Here is a 17,777-nt window from a genome sequence, read left to right as displayed (position 1 = left end):
GTGATCGCATTACATATCGTCACATTCGAAAAGCTCCCATGATCCTTATCCACTTTCTCTCCAGTATATACACCACCATGCATCACACCGGTGTTTATCCTAAACACTGGGGTAAAGCTACTATCCTGCTTTTCCTTCAACCTAATAAAGACCTGTCACATATCCACTCCTACCGCCCTATATCCCTTCTTGTAGTCCTTTCTAAATATTTGAAGGCATTCCTATTCAAAGAATATCTCAATATTTACATTCCTTAAATCTCATTCCTTCTTACCAAGCTGGTTTTAGGTCTCACTTCTCTACCCAGGACCACCTCTTTCATATCACCTCCTCTCTCACTACCTACCTTAAAACCCATAAACCTGCTACTTTAATCTGTCTGGATGTCGACAAGGTTTTTGTTAGCAAGTGGCATCCAGGCTTTTTCTATAAACTCAGTCATTTACCACTTCCTACCACCATCCAACATTTTCTTTACAACTATCTTGATATCCTTGATATCTATGCCTACTATCTTAACTCCTGCTGGGCTCACACGGTCATTCATAGAACCCACTCCATCATTTTCCCCACCACCTCCGGACTTGATCATGGTTCACCACTTTCCCTGCTCCTCTACTCCCTGTTTATGTGCGATATCCCACATCCATCAGCTCCCTTACGCTTATACCAATATGCCGATGACCTTGCCGTTTTAGCTCTTGGCCACACCCATGCTTCCCTTCAATTTAAGCTCCAAAAATTCCTCAATACATTTGAAAATTGGCTTAATTCCTGGCATTTATCTGTCAAGTCCAGTAAAACTTGATTTATTGTATTCTGTGCTAAATCCCATATCTGGTGTCCAACTTATAAAGTCTAACCAACTAACCTACTTAGGAATAAAATTTTAAAATAACCTCAAATGGGAACTCTTCCTCTTCTCAATTCATCGCAAAGCCTTAAATCGATTCTGTACTCTCTGTTCCCTTACAGGTCATTCCTGGGGATTAAAATCCCAACAAATCCTGAACATATACAAATCATTCATTCACCCTGTAATTACTTATGCCTCTTTGACTTGGACCAATACCTACATATTGGACTATACTAAACTCAGAGGCAGTGCATGGTATTGCTGCAGGGTTGCACAACTCCCAATAATTTTGCACTTCATTTGTCGTCTTTTCTAACATATATTTGAAAACATGTTAAAATCAACCATCTTTGGTTGTTCACTGTACTAATGCTTCGTAACAGACCACTAAACACTGCTGGCTTCGAGTCAAACTCAGGGGGTGTTTGCTTTCCTACAGCAACTCCCTAGCGGACAGCACGGCGCAATGTACCTCAGCAGGGATGAGCCTAAGCCTATAGAGCATCAGGTAGCATGCATCAACATCTACCGGTATATCATCTGATGGCCAAGCAGGCATCAATTTTTGGTAATGAGACAAAGTCTCTCATAGTGAATTGACACTGCCGGTGGCTCCAAGTAGCCTATGCAGTGGCCTCCACGGTGTGCACTAGCCATGCGTCTTGGTAGGTGTGCTAAGTACCAACTGATGAGCCCAACTTGGCAAACGGGGGCAAAACGCTGGCAACCAGGAATTAATTAGCTGGAAAATTTATAATGTCCAATAACGTAAACTTAACTGCAAGTCCGTAAAATTAAGCAATTGCAAACTCCACACTCTTGCGGTTAATTTTACATTAAGTATGAGAACCAGCCAATCAGAACATAGGTACTGGTGTAAACATTGTATTTTGTGTGCGATGACTTCATTCGAATCTGAAATATTGGTCCTGAATGAGTGAATTTATAATACCAATATACTAGCAATCATACTCAAAACTACTATGCCATGGCAAAATGGGTAGAGACCAGTGGCGGCTCATGAATTTCCCTTACGGTGTAGGACTGCAGCTAACTTAGCAATAAGATAAATCTAAAGAACACACTTAAATTATCCTTACCATTTATTAAACGTTTGATGAATCAAACACTATCGATTTCTAGAAATGCTTCACAAAGCTCTCCATGACTCCGCAGCAGCATAGCTTGACAATCTTGATATTTGAGCCCTACTGAACTTCAGTTGCTTGCATTACAAAAGGACTGACATTGCAAACTTGTTGATGGCATATTTTCAGAAAATAAAGAATAGCTGTCATGACTTACAAAACTATCTGTGTATATAAACATTTTTTTAAAGGTTAACATGTAAAAATTGAAATTCCTACATAGTTTATTTTAGAGTGATCCTTAACATAACCCAGTTTAAAAAATATAACATGAACACAATACTTCAAGGAAAATTTTCAAATGCCACAATTTCTTCCATCTAGTAAAATATATAAATAAGAGGTGGGAAACATGAATATTATTCTGTTCAGTTAGTATAATCATCTTCTTCCTGGCCTTTTTCCCAATGTATTGGGGTCAGCATTTCATGTCTATTTAGTTCAGTTATACAGCCTTACATCCTTCCTAATGCCAACCCTGTGTGGAGGGATGTATTCACTGTTGCATGTTTCCACAGTGGTGGTGGCTAGTGGCGACAATTCGAGAGGGGTGATGGGAGCACTTGACCCCTTCCCCCACTTTATGGAGAAAAATTATGTTTTATTCCTCTTTAGCCACTTAGAAACTAGGAATTATAAATAAAATTATACAAAATCTGTCCTTTAATTTCTTTAAATATTAAAAGAAAATTAATTAGTGGAAATATGCACAAAATGTCATTTGATGCAGCTAACAGGTTCACACAGCACTAAAGCAAGTATTGTAGACCCATACAGCAGTCTGTAGAGGCGCAATTAGTATCTTATGTGACAAAACCTTAGTTGCACCCTAAATGAATTTTGTATGCGGACAAATTCATGTGCTGCAGCATGCCTTAGAGGGCAGGAACGTTCACTTCACTAGTTGCTGCCAAAGTGTTCACATTGGCTCCTGGTGACTATGTTAAGGTGACAAGGCTTCATTTTGCTCCCAGTATTTCAGGAGTAGTTACCCCTTCCACTATCTTCCTTCCGCTGCTTTCCCCTACAAGCTTGGGGCTTCACGCAGTCTGTACCATCAGATAGCAATCATACTTCTAGCATGTGCTGTGAGGAAGGAAACAGGGGCATGTTTTTTGCCAAGGTCATGGAAAATGTGGTATAATTCACTCGCTTGGTGCGTGCATTCGTCAGTCTGGCAGTCTTACTCAGTCAGTGTGTCTGGTTAGTTCTATCCAGTGTCTGTTATTTTTATTAGGGTGTGGTCAAATACTAAATGGACTTTTTTTAATTGTACAATCACTCCTTAATTCTATAAAATGTAATACATGTGTAATTGTTCTTTTGGTGAACGTTTTATTGTATCTAGTACTGAATCAAAATCTTAAACTATTAATTACCACAGTTATGTTAATAAACACTTTAGTTCTCTCTCAAAATTCTCTCAGGGAGCATAAGAAACCATTTTTAGCTATTTTTTTCAGTTTTGTTTTGTTTTCTACTCCCTGCTATATTCCCCAGACACCCCAGCACTCTCTGTTCTCTGTTGTCTACACAATTATATAACACACCCCTTCCCACACTTTTAATTCCCAATTGCCCTACTCGTGGTGGTGGTGGTGGTGGTGGTGGTGGTAGTGTGTTGTGTTGTGTTGTGTGTGGATGAAGAAGTGTGTGTTAAGATGAACACAAAAAAACAGCCCACATGTCAGAGAAATTAACCACAAGCAATTAAAATTCCTACCTGGCTGATATTCACATCTGGAGCCCTCTGAGACTAAGACAAGTACCCTAACCATTCAGCCAATGGACTGCACTTTGGTGGGTATACTCATGAGGAGTCTAAAATTACCTACTATTCAAGAATATGTCTTTGAATGTCATAATGTGACTAAATAGTTCTTCCTGGTGTCAGAGGTGCCAATAATTCTGTTTACTTGTGTTTCTCTGCAAATCTTATATTTTCCATACAAATTTTGCATTCTATTCAAGTGTACAATGATTAATTGATTCTTCTGTAAGAAAGCAAATATCTGTGAAGGCTCCTAAAAGTAACTTTTTTTTTCTTTTCTTTTTTTTCCAGACCTACTTTAATATGATAATGTTATTATTTACCTGAAGTTCACCTCCATAATACATATGTTCAGCATTTTGAATCACTTGTTCATTGCTCAGATGCTGGAATGGTTTCTCTCTTGCAAGGCTGAGGATTTCCCATAAAGTCACAGCATACGACCAAGCACTGCTTGAGCAAGTGTACCGATCCTGCAAAAAGACAAAATATCTATCACATTATATTTAACTTCCACGTGTGTTTAAAACTGAATGTTCAGTATGTTCTTACAGGAAATTTGTTGGCAAATTAGAAGGAAACATGGAACCAGTAATTAAATAAAATATTAAGAAAGATAGATTGATGTATAGCCAATGAAAAAGGGAGGGATAGGGGAGAAGGGGCACCAGAAGAGACGGTGAGGGGTAAGCTAGTATGATATTCACCCGTTAGAATGGACAACCAGTGTTTTCCATGTGCTCAGTGTATACATGAACACAAAAGCCATTTTTTGAATGTCACATGCTGAAAAAAAATGTGTATATTACTGGTAAGTACATCTTGTCTACTTTCAAAGTTTTGCTAGACCTTGCATGATGTAAAGGACCTCTCACTGGCCTGTTGAAGCTAAATTAATTTTGCATTGCCACAGATAGGTGACTAGGCTTGGCAAGAACTATGCTAGTGTTGCACACCATGTTGGCCAACACAGTTCCTGGGACAGCGGCTGCCCCATCTTTTCCCAAACATCAGGTACGATGGCAGGCTACATTTCAGGAGAAATGGCAAAGTATATTTGTATATTTCCATTTATGACTAAAATATGTTTTCATTCTATAAATCAGTCCGTTAATAAAATATATGGCATATATATATTTTGTTAAATTCTGTGTAAAATTATGCCAATTATGGAGAAGTGGAAGCCTGAAAAGCCTTACATCTGATATGTTTTTGAAGTGGAAGCAACCAAAGTTTGTGGTATGTACTCTTAATGCAACACTAAATGTAATTGTAATCATAAAATACAAATTTCTATTATAAGTCTATTATTCATTTTTCTTAAAAGTGTTATAAATCTATATATATGTTTCTTCCTTATTAGAGAGTTGACAGCTAAGTACAATCAGAAATGGGGAACTCCACCCATGGTTCAGTGAGAAGATGATATACTAGAAGAATCCATTAAATGCATTAATGCTGGAGACATCAGCACTACGGAGGCCTTTTGGTACTACATCAATCAATCAATCAATCAATCAATCAATCAATCAATCAATCAATCAATCAATCAATCAATCAATCAATCAATCAATCATCTGTATTTAGGGCTGTCACTCAGGTGGCAGATTCCCTATAAATTGTTTATCTTTTTCTTAAACATCTTCAAAGAACTTGGAAATTTATGTAACATTTCCCTTGATAATTTATATTAATCCCTTACCCCTGATCCTATAAATGAATATTTGTCCTGTTTTGTACTCTTGAATTCCGACTTTATATTCATACTAGCTGTTATACCTGTGCTTTGCTATGGGATTCTAAGAAAGACTGTGGTTTTCCTAACTACAGTTAACATAGGCTATTAGAAAAACATCAGTAGGAATGTAGGGGTTACAAGCAATGTTATCATATAAAATACTCGCTCAAATGAAAAACCACACATTATCACACTTTTAACGAACAGTACTACGATTGGAATTATAACAATAAGTTAATTTATTAATTTGACCACATAATCAACACAGTAAGTCTTGTCTTTGTTGATTTACATTGACATGTTAACTAAAATGGTACATGTTTCGCCTTGTATATAGGCATCATCAATCATTGCCTTAACTTTGAAATAAAATCAGGCACCTGATTCACATACAAATAAAATAAAAATAATTTTTAAAAATTCTTGGAGAGACTTGAACTAAAATTAATATATATTAAATATATATATTAAAATTATATTAAAATTAGCATATATTAACATTAACATATAGTAAAATACTTGCACAATGTTGGTATTAAAGATACTGCAATGAGTGAGGAGTTTACAACTGGTGAAAGTATTTGCAATATTGACATTAGAAGGCTACTATTATAATTAAAATGAACAAAGCAACAGTCTGTTAAAAACAAGTGGTAAGATTGCTATAAAATTATGTTGACCGACCAGTGGTTACAATTAGACAAAGATATTTATGATATTTATTTTATTATGATATTTTATTTATGATATTTATCACATGTAACAGTACTACGATGCCGATCTAACAGTCCAAAGTTCCAGTGCTGGTATGACCAGGCTGTAGACAGCTGTGAACACTCCTCTGCCATTGTTCCGTTAAATATACACACTGCTCATTTCAATCAGTGCCTCAGGGTAGGAACTGAATAGCTCGAATGCTATGATGAACCAGTTTGTTACGTACCAGTAGTAACAGAAAATGTATGAACCAGATGAATGGCATGCTTAAGAAGAAAGTTATCTATCTCCCCAGCTATCTTCCCACCAATATTCAGGCAGGCTGTTATACTCAGTACGACTGGGTGAGTTGGCCGTGCGATTAGGGGAGCGCAGCTGGGAGTTTCCATTCGGGAGGTAGTGGGTTCGAAAACCACTGTCGACAGCCCTGAAAATGGTTTTCCGTCGCCTCCCATTTTCACACCAGGCAAATGCTGGGGCTGTACTGTAATTAACACCAGGGCCACTTCCTTTCCACTCCTAGCCCTTTCCTATCCCATCGTCGCCATAATACCTATCTGTGTCGGTGCGACGTTGAGCAAATTTTAAAAAATACTCGGTATACAGCAGTAATCCCATCTATCGGACATGACTGGCAACAGAAGACACAAAGCAAATCACAACAAACAATGGTCAATGTAAAATTATTGTTGTTCAATGTTATGAGCTTTCTGTATTTTACGCCTTCATATTTAGTTTTCTTTCGACTCTTTCGACAAAATTATTTACAGCATAGACTGTGGTTCCTTGTTCCCCGACTTAATATAATGATTTTAATTAAATCCTGTTAACCAAATTTCTTGTGATTTGGCGCTGATATGGACTTAGCAACAAAAATCCAAATTCATTAATATCTCTGTTATAGCTGGTACGGTAAAAATGTATAAGACATAAAGGATTGGAAATTTAATACTATATAACTTTAGTAATGTAGTATTTGTCTATAGGAGCACTAATAACACAAACATCTGAGAATGAAATTTTAGGCCTTCCTCTAAACTACTATTCCACTCAGAGTGAATAAAATTATTTATGGCCTAAATTGTAGCGACTTATTTTCCGACTTTGCATACCGATTTTCATTAAGATAGGTCCACTAATAACATAAACATTTGAGAATTTAAGTTTTAGCCTTCCCCTAAACCACCATTTATTTCAGAGTGAATAAGATTATTTATAGCCTAGATTGTAGTGACTTATTTCCCGACTTAGCATACCATTTTCATTAAGATAGGACCACTAATAGCATAAATATTTGAGAATTAAATTTTAGCCCTTCCCTAAATTACCATTTCTCTCAGCATGAATAAGATTATTTATGGCCTAGATTGTAGCGACTTATTTCCCGACTTTACATACCGATTTCCATTAAATTCTCTTTAGCCATTTTCTCGTGATGCGTGTACATACGTACATACAGATATACAGACAGCCAGAAATTACAGAAAATGAAAAAGTGTATTTCCTTGCTACTACGGGGACGACCGATACAGAAATACCACCCTTTTTAAATTCTGAGCAATGTACAGACAAAACTCCTATTTTGTATATATAGATTACGATCTTTCCTGCTGGTTTTTTTTTTTTTTTGCTTTATGTCGCACCAACAGAGATAGGTCTAATGGCGACGATGAGACAGGAAAGGCCTGGGAATGGGAAGGAAGCGGCCATGGGCTTAAGTAAGGTACTGCCCCAGCATTTGCCTGGTGTGAAAATGGGAAACTACAGAAAACCATCTTCAGGGGTGCCAACAGTTGGGTTCGAACCCACTATCTTCCAGATGTGAGCTCACAGCTGTGTGCCCCTAACCGCACAGCCAACTCGTCCGGTCTTTCCAGCTTTTAAAAGCTTCTGAGACAACAGGGCACAGAAGGAAGATTTTGGGAAATGTTTCAGAAATATCCCATGGTTCTTAGGAAATATGAGGTACTGAAAAGGAAAAGCATCTAGTTTGACACATTATGCAACTGCGAGAACTGGTATTTTAACCTGATAATAAAACTGTATATCAAATTGAGTTCCAACTTGCTGAAAAACTAAACATTGATCATCTGTTCAGCAAGGAGAAACAAGAGGTCAGTTATATTTGGCTGAAGCAGTTTTCAAGACAGCAGCCTGAACTGAGTTTGAGACAGCCGCAGGGCCCAAAGATTGAACAGAGAAGAAGTAAAAGCATTCGTTGATTCATTTCAGGAAATATTAACAAAAGATAACTTACATGGAAAACCAGAAAGTGTCTGGAATTCAGCTCATCAATAATTCAAAGAAAAAGTAAACACCAAACAAGGGTCCAACAGTGCAAATACACTAACAGTTGGATAAAGAGGAGAAACAGTGATGGATGCTGGATGTAACAATGCTGAAAGCAGATATCTGCTACCAGTGTTCATTATGAAGCGAAGAAACAAGAAAGCTGAGGCTACCAATGGACTTCCTCAAGGTTTTTATGTGTTTATGAAACCAAAATTACCTATATCACTGGTGAGCTTTTCCTCAGATGGTTTAAAGAGAATTTTCTTCCAAGAAAGTCATATGGCAGGAGTGTGTTGATCCTGAATGGACGCACTTCTCATTGCAGTACTGTTGAATTGCTTTTGCTTTAGTTAGCAAGTGGTAATGACATAGTATTGTTATGTTTACTGAGCCTAATACTACTCACAACCTGTAGCCACAAGACAGGTTTTTGCCTTTTTGGAACACTACTTCGAACTTGAAGCTCAGGCTGCTTTCAACAAGGAAGGGAAGGACAGTATTAAAAGACTGAAATTTTGCAGATTGCTGGGAATAGCTTGGAAGAGGACAGTGTCAGTAGGAAACGATGTCGGTGGTTTCATATCATGTGGTATCTACCCTCTTTGCCCTTATGCTGCCCCTAAACATATGTTTGCAATTTCAAATTTGTTAATAAGAGGAAATAGATCAAATATATCAATAACCAGCCCTCCAGCTTCCCTTATCCCTGTATCAACAGCCCTACCATCAGGATCTTGAGCACCACCTTCAACCATTACTTCCCAAACAAGCAATCCTATTCCTTTTACGCCACCTAGACATCTTCAAGTGCGGGCTCTACTCCAACAAAGTTACTTCATAAAATCAGTCCAGTTCCAAAACTGATGGTACAAAAAGTGGCAGAAAGAAAGCTATCAGCCAATGAGTTAACTTTCCTGAGAATATATCCAAAAAAGAGAGAAATCTCAATAATAAAAAAGGAATAAAGTTGCAACCAGTGCCATGAAAAGAAGGAGCGTGAAAGCAGAAAATCCTCATACCAATGAAGAAGCTGAAGTCATTCAGGATCAATAATAATAATGTTATTTGCTCTATGTCCCACTAACTACTCTTTAACGGTTTACGGAGACTGATTCAGGATGAGCAAATTAATCCACTATCTGATGATTGCAACAAATGTGCGTGCGTGCGTGCGTGCGTGCGTGCGTGCGTGCGTGCGTGCGTGCGTGCGTGCGTGCGTGCGTGCGTGCGTGCGTGCGTGCGTGCGTGTGTGCAGTGTTGGAAAAACTATTGTTTGAAACAAAAAATGATGACTGGATTAAGAGCATTGACTGCAAGAAGTGAATCTTGTTCAGTATATGAGAACTTGTATAATGATTGTAGATGTAAGAGAGTAGCAAAACCTATCAAAAAAAAGATGGAATAAATCTTGAAGATTACTCAATCAATCATCAATGATCTGCATTTGGGGTGGTTGCCCAGGTGGGATATTCCCTATCAATTGTTTAACACATATTTACATTTATTTATGATTGTTTTAGGTTTTTCTTAAATATTTTTCAAAGAACTTGGAAAATTATCAAACATTTCCCCTGATAATTTATTCCAGTCCTTTACTCCTCATCCTATAAATGAATATTTGTCCCAATCTCTCCTCTTGAATTCCAACTTTATCTTCATATTGTGATCTTTCCCACTTTTAAAAGCTCCCCTCAAGCTTATTCTTCTACTTATGTCACTCATCGCCAACTCACCACTGACAGCTCGAAACAATTGATTTATTAAAGACTGAGGAATAAAAGAGAAGTGAATGTATAAAAGGTAAATAAATATATTAAAGTAGTAATCATAGTTTACTTCAAAACTTCATTTCTCCCTAGTATATAAAGTACATAACACCATCTCACCTTGACACTAAGTAAGAGGTGGTGCAGGTGACACACACTCAAACAAAAGAGTTCTTTGAATAATCTACTGTTTGGCTTCAAGACTAAATGGTTAGCCTGCCAGCCTTTGGCCTAGAGGGTCCTGGGTTCGATTCCTGGCAGCGTTCTGGTTTTTAACCTTCATTGGTTAATACCAATGGTTCGGGGGCCAGGTGTGTGTGTCATCATAAACATTAGAATTCATCACACATAGAACCTCATCTTCACAGAAGCGCAGCTCGCCTATATGGCGTCAATTTGAAAAATCTGCATCAGGCCTCTTCGGAGGTCACACACCATTAGAAAACTAATAACCTACTTACATTAATACCATTAATACTGAAGCGAGATACAAGCCACGACCTAGCATAAAAAGAAGTTTGTCAAAAATGTGGACTGAATTTCTGAATATCTGATGTAGAGTAAGTCAGGGAGATGGCACGGATAGTTTAGTAATCATATGGTAAGTAAGTAATTCGTCTTTATTCGGTCTCACAGGGACCCAAACTACCTGAACAGGACAAAAAGTACCTAACACATATTTATAATTTCTGGATTGACCTTGTCTGAATTTACACATAAAAAAATTTACAATTGTAGGGTGCGCTGTTCAGTTGCGTTTCTAATTATGTTTGCCGTTATTACGTAAACAAGAAGTGATTCTAAGATGCTTTCAAATTAAATTGACGCGAGCTCTTGTGAACCTAATATTATACCAAACACAGCGGAAAATCTTCCATCTTAATACAAGAAAATCTATCTATATTTATAATCACCGTCAGTTGCCACCTATGCTAAAATAAAATAATAAATAAAAAGGAAAACACTACTGAAATAAAGAGATATCTGTTCAAGTATCCTACACTAATTTATGTATACAGAGATAAGTTTTAGTAAGGTTCAACCTTTTCGTAACAAATTACAAGTTGTATAAGATGTTATCTACAATGTTTATTCAATAGTGGTACCGGTTTTGACATATACAAATACATATACAAATGTCATCATCAGCCTAAATCACACAAATCACACAAATTGAACAAGTATATATTAATTAAAATTGCTGTGATGACATATTGGGATACACATCTTCATACACTATTTTTCACCAAATAAATACATTGATTAAAAGTTTTAACATGCTTAGCTGTACCTTCAACCTTTTTATTTTTACACTTTGAATGTGAAAACATCTTTAGGAGTTTCTTAAAGCATGTTAAAGCATGTTAAAACTTTTAATCAATGTATTTATTTGGTGAAAAATAGTGTATGAATATGTGTATCCCTATATGTCACCATAGCAATTTTAATTAATATGTACTTGCTCAATTTGTGCGATATAGGCTGATGATGACATTTGTATATGTCGAAACTGATATCACTATTGAATAGATGTTGTAGATAACATTTTATACAACTTGTAATTTGTATTGGAAAGGTTGAACCTAACTAAAACTTATCTCTGTAATCTCAGTTCAATACGAAAAAACAATGAAGTTTATATCTTTGAATTTATGTATATGCCGATTCATGCACATGGTTAATTCCGATGCAAAAATAGTGAACAGTTAATTTACAGATTTCTACGATGCGTGTTGATTTCAATGTCCATGGATATTATCATTAAAATCAGCGCCAATCGTGACCGTAATGTGTAGACTATTATTCATGGCTGTCTCCTCACATACAACAATTCAAATGACATCTCATAACAGAAAGAATTATAATTATCAATTCAAACATGACGCGAGAAAATCTCCTTGGTGACGTTAATATAAAACCAAATACAATTATATCTGCTACACCCTATTCCTTCCAAAACTTCCCGATGAAAATAATTTGATATTATTTTCGTTAATAATGATCCTAGCTCCGCGGTAAGGGTCAGGGTGCATTATATAACCGTTGCATAAGTAAATGTTCAACGATTGGTTATACGGGTTCTTCCTTCTTAACTAGGTCCTTTTTTATCACTGTAGTGAGAATTTTCTTACATCCTTATTTCTCCAGTTATCTTTATTTTTTCTATATTCATATCATCGTAGACCTCAAATGACATTCATGTTCCTGAGTATACAAATCATTGCCCTATTCTTTCGTACACGGAGCTTCACGCATTTCTTATATCTTTAATATTCATGTCATTTATCTCTCAGCTTCTCCGCTGGCATATAAACTAATTCCTTCTTTACTCTCATTTATATCACTTGTCTCTCAGCTAATCCGCTGACATAGAAATATCTCTTTTATTACTTTCAGGATAAATTCACAATAAATGCTCGTAATTCTTTGTCATAACAGACCAATCAATGTTCAACCACCTTCCACAAACCAATTCATTAACTTTAATATAGCAAAAATGGATTCTTTACTTTTACTCAAAAGACAACAAAAACAATCTCAACTGGTTTCCAGGACTTACATGATTATTAATGATCCCGTAACATGTGCAATCTTCAACGTAACCATCACAACTAATGGGATAGCTAACCATGAAACTGTCACGTCATAAACATCTCTCTGCATGAAATAATCTTATTATCATTATTATTATTATTCTTTTCCTACCAATTTTTCCCACACCTGTGGGGTCGCGGGTGCGAACTGTGTTGCACATGTGGATTTGGCCCTGTTTTATGGCCGGATGCCCTTCCTGACGCTAACCCTATATGGAGGGATGTAATCCCTATTGCGTGTATCTGTGGTGCTTGGTAGTGTGGTATATTGTCTGAATATTACAATGTTGGTGCTCACTAAGGGAGAATTTTTGGATATTCCGTCACTAAGGGAGTGAAAAGGGGGGTGAACTTTCAAAATGAGTGTATCTATATCTAAAAAACTTAACAGTTTAAAGACGTGAAAATTGGTATTTGGAATAGTTTTTAAAAATAAGGAAACACACATTTTTTGTTTTTGGAAAATCCTCTTTTTCGGTGTGAAAAAAGGTGAAAAAGTGTTGAGTACCTTTTATGAGGATACTTATATCTCAAGCCAACGGCCGTAGCCGTGTTGAAACACCGGATCTCGTGAGATCTCCGAAGTTAAGCAACATTGGGCATGGTCAGGAGTTGGATGGGTTGCCATGCGCTGTTGGTGGGGGTAAGGGAATGGAGGAGCAGAAAGGAACTGGCCACCCTACCGCACGTAAACTCCAGCTCAGGAACACCTCCGTGGAGGTTCGGACCTGCCTTCGGGCAGAATAACCCTTACCTTACCTTATATCTCAAAAACTGAAGATGTTACAGTCTTGAAAATTGGTATTTGAAATCTTTAAAAATAAACACATACTTTTTGTTTTTGGAAAATCTTCTTGAGAGGGGATAAACAGGTGTCACTAAGAGTATGAATTTTTTAAAAAGTATATATACGATATATCTCAAAAAGTAATACAATACAGATGTGAAAACTGGTATTTGGAATCTCCTGTAAAAGTAAAGAAACATGCATAAAATGTTTTCTGAAAGTCCACTTAAGGGGAAGTGTTAAAGGGGTGTGAATTTTAAAATGAGCAATATGTAGTATATCTCAAAAATTCAAAAATTTAACATATTACAGAAGTGAAATTTGGTATTTTTTTTAAAGTAAAGTAACGTCCGCCTCTGTGGTGTAGTGGTTAGCGTGATTAGCTGCCACCCCCGGATGCCTGGGTTCGATTCCCGGCTCTGCCACGAAATTTGAAAAGTGGTATGAGGGCTGGAACTGGGTCCACTCAGCCTCGGGAGGTCAACTGAGTAGAGGTGGGTTCGATTCCCACCTCAGCCATCCTGGAAGTGGTTTTCCGTGGTTTCCCACTTCTCCTCCAGGCGAATGCCGGGATGGTACCTAACTTAAGGCCACGGCCGCTTCCTTCCCTCTTCCTTGCCTATCCCTTCCAATCTTCCCATCATTCCACACGGCCCCTGTTCAGCATAGCAGGTGAGGCCGCCTGGGCGAGGTACTGGTCATACTCCCCAGTTGTAAACCCCGACCAAGAGTCTGAAGCTCCAGGACACTGCCCTTGAGGCGGTAGAGGTGGGATCCCTCGCTAAGTCCGAGGGAAAATCCGAACCTGGAGGGTAAACAGATGATGATGATGATGATGATGATGATGATGATGATAAAGTAACACATATATTTTGTATTCGGAAAAAACACTTAAGGGGTGGGGTATAATGACTGAAAGAGGGGTTGATTTATTCTTATTAGGACATTGGTATCTCAAAAACTGAAGATATTACAGATGTAGTATCTGGAATCTCCTTTAAAAATAAACACGTATTTTTGTTTTTGGAAAATTCACTTAAGGGGATTGTAAAAAGGACTGAAAAGTGAGATGAAATCTTTCTATGAGGGTACTTATATCTCAAGAACTGAAGGTGTTACAGACATGAAAATTTGTATTTAGAATCTTCTTTAAAAATAAAGAAAAACGTATTCTTTTGTTTTAATAAAATCCACTTAAGGGGGTGGGGTAGGTGAAAAGAACTGAAGAAAGTGCTGAATTATTTTTATGAGGATACTTATATATCCCATAATGAAGACGTTACAGATGTGAAAATTGGTATTTCGATCTCCTGTAAAAGTAAAGGAACACGCATAATTTGTTTTCCGAAAATCCACTTAAATTGAAGTGTTAAAGGGGCTGAATTTATAAAATGAGCATATTTACAGTATATCAAAAACTTACCACATATTACAGACATGAAAATTGGTATTTTTAATTTTTTTTTTTGTTTCAGAGAAAATGCTTAAGGGACGAGGGTTGTAAAATGGAATGTAAAAGGGGATGAATTCCTTTTATGAGGATACTTATATCTCAACTAGCAAGATACCCGTGCTTCGCTACGGTATTATACTGAAATTTATAATTGAATGCTAATTGTTTTTGATATATAATCCGCCGAAATTCGCGATCTGACTCGTTTTCTGCGAGAATCCGCCAAAATTCGCGCTCTGACTCGTTTTCTAATAGATTACGGTAGGTTCCCTCACATTTTTCAATCTTTCTTCCCAGCAATCGATTTCGTACTTCCCGGGCTAGGTCCAGATATTCCACCCCGTCAGTTGGGTCCCTAAATCTTTGCCATCTTTTCCTATAAGCGTTTTTAATATGGATCAAATCCTTCAGGAGATCTGGCGTGGTGTCGTCTTAGGTGCCTTGGCGGTACTGAACCCGCGGCCGGACTGCATTCTTAGTCATTACCCGTCCAGGACCATTTTCCAGGTGGGTCCGCACATTTGACAACGGTCCAGAACATTATTATTATTATTATTATTATTATTATTATTATTATTATTATTATTATTATTATTATTATTATTATTATTATTATTATTATTATTATTATTAAAAGATGTTCTGAACCCCACAGCAAGCTGCAAGATCGCTACTTGGCGGTAAATTACATCTACTGCCAGTGTCATTGTTACAATGTGACCAGCACCATCGTCGCGCGTAGGCAAGTGTGCGGGATTTCTGGCGATACCAATGACATACTTCCGTGCATTGTTGACCTTATTATAGAGGTGAACAATTTGACGGTCCATCTCATTCCTATCGTTTATTTCAAATGTGTTTAAATTTTTATTTACATGCCAGGAGGATCTACTGTAATCTAAGAACGTTCTCCGAAGGAAAAGATGGCTGTTGAAAACCAGCCCAGGAAAGATTAAAAATGATCGGTTTATGATCAGAATAAGTACATCGAAACTATATAGCCTGTTTCCAGTCATTCGACAGGGTCAGGAATGGAATGAATAAAGCCCCATCTAGCAGCGACAATAGGAATTGTGCCGGCTGCCGAAGCACACCTCTGGGGCAATGATCGTTGAATGACAAATGAAATGAAATATCGGACAGTGTTGCTGGAATGAATGATTAGAGAGAAAATCGAAGTATCCGGAGAAAAACCTGTCCCGCCTCCGTTTTGCCGAGCACGAATGTCACATGGAGTGACCGGGATTTGAACCACGGAACCCAGCTGCGAGAGGCCGGCGCGCTGCCGCCTGAGCAACGGAGGCTCCTTAAGTACATTATGAACAGTAAAATCAATTGATCTCACCTCCTTTTACACCCCACCGCCGTTAAGTGTATTTACACCCCCCCCCCCAAAAAAAAACAGAAGACGTGTTTCTTTATGTTTAAAAGATATTCCAAACACCAATGTTCACATCTGTTACATTAAGTTTTGAGATATAAGTATCCCCATAAAAATAATTCACTTTATTTTCACTTCCTTTCGCACTCCCCTCCCCCCACCCCGTAAGTGAATTTTCCGGCAAAATATACTTGTTTCCTTAATAGTAAAGGATATTCTAAATAGTAATTATCACGACTCTAACTTCTTCAGTTTTTGATTTATGTGTCTTCATGAAAGGAATTCAACTCCTTTTCACTCCCGCCCCCCAAACGCGTTTTTCTTTGTTTAAGGAGATTCAAATACCAATTTTCACGTCCGTAACAACTTTAGTTTCTATTAGATGTATGTATTCTCATACAATTAATTCAATTAATTTTTCAATTCTTTCACCCCACCCCCCTTCATTGGATTTTCCGAGAATACGTGTTTCTTTACTTTTAAAGCAGATTCCAAATGTCTAATTTCACGTCTGTAATATCTTCATTTTTGAGATATCAGTAGCCTAATTAAAATAATTCAACACCATTTTCAGTCACTTTTACCCCCCCCCCTTTCCACCCAAGTGGTATTTCCGAAAGCTGAAAATACACGTTTCCTTATTTTTAATAGAGATAAAAATACCATTTTTCACTTCTGTAACATGTTAAGTTTTTGAGATATACTGTAGAAATTCGCTTTTTAAAATTTCACCCCTTTTTATCTCCCCTTACGTGGAGTTTCCGAAAACAAATCACCTTTCTTTCTTTACATTTACAGGAGATTCCAAATACCCACTTTTTACGTCTATAACATTTTACGTTTCTCAGATATTCTGTAGATATAGTCTTTCAAAAAATTCACCCCAGTTTGTCACTCCTGTTTAACCCCCATTAATTGGATTTTCCAAAAACAAAAAACACGTGTTTCCTTATTTTTAAAGGAGCTCCCAAATACAAATTTTCAGTTCCGTAATATTTTCAGTTTCTGAGATATATGTATCCTCATTAAAGGCATTCATCCCATTATTCACCCATTTACACCCCTCCTATTGGGATTTAAAGAAAGCAAAAAATACGTGTTCTTGTATTTTTAAAGAAGATTCTAAATACCATTTTTTTACATCTGTAAACTTGTAAAGTTTTAAGATGTAGACACACTCATTTTAAAAATTCACCCCCCTTTTCACCCTCCATTATTTGGATTTTCCAAAATCAAAAAAATACCTGTTTCTTCATTTTTAAAGTAAATCCCAA

General features: G+C 37.1%; 1 protein-coding gene across 1 annotated transcript in view; it reads right to left on the bottom strand.

Moving 5' to 3' along the window:
• Positions 1-17,777, bottom strand: part of LOC136863572 (discoidin domain-containing receptor 2) — a 954,446-nt gene that overhangs the window by 15,301 nt on the left and 921,368 nt on the right. The window contains exon 14 of the mRNA XM_068226000.1: positions 4,099-4,248. Within this exon, the coding sequence (XP_068082101.1) occupies positions 4,099-4,248 (150 nt within the window). The remainder of the gene's footprint in view (positions 1-4,098; positions 4,249-17,777) is intronic.

This window comes from Anabrus simplex, chromosome 2 (assembly GCF_040414725.1).
Source record: "Anabrus simplex isolate iqAnaSimp1 chromosome 2, ASM4041472v1, whole genome shotgun sequence".
Taxonomy (NCBI): domain Eukaryota; kingdom Metazoa; phylum Arthropoda; class Insecta; order Orthoptera; family Tettigoniidae; genus Anabrus; species Anabrus simplex.
Note: the sequence above shows the minus strand (reverse complement) of the source record. Positions and strands in the feature narration are given on the sequence as shown.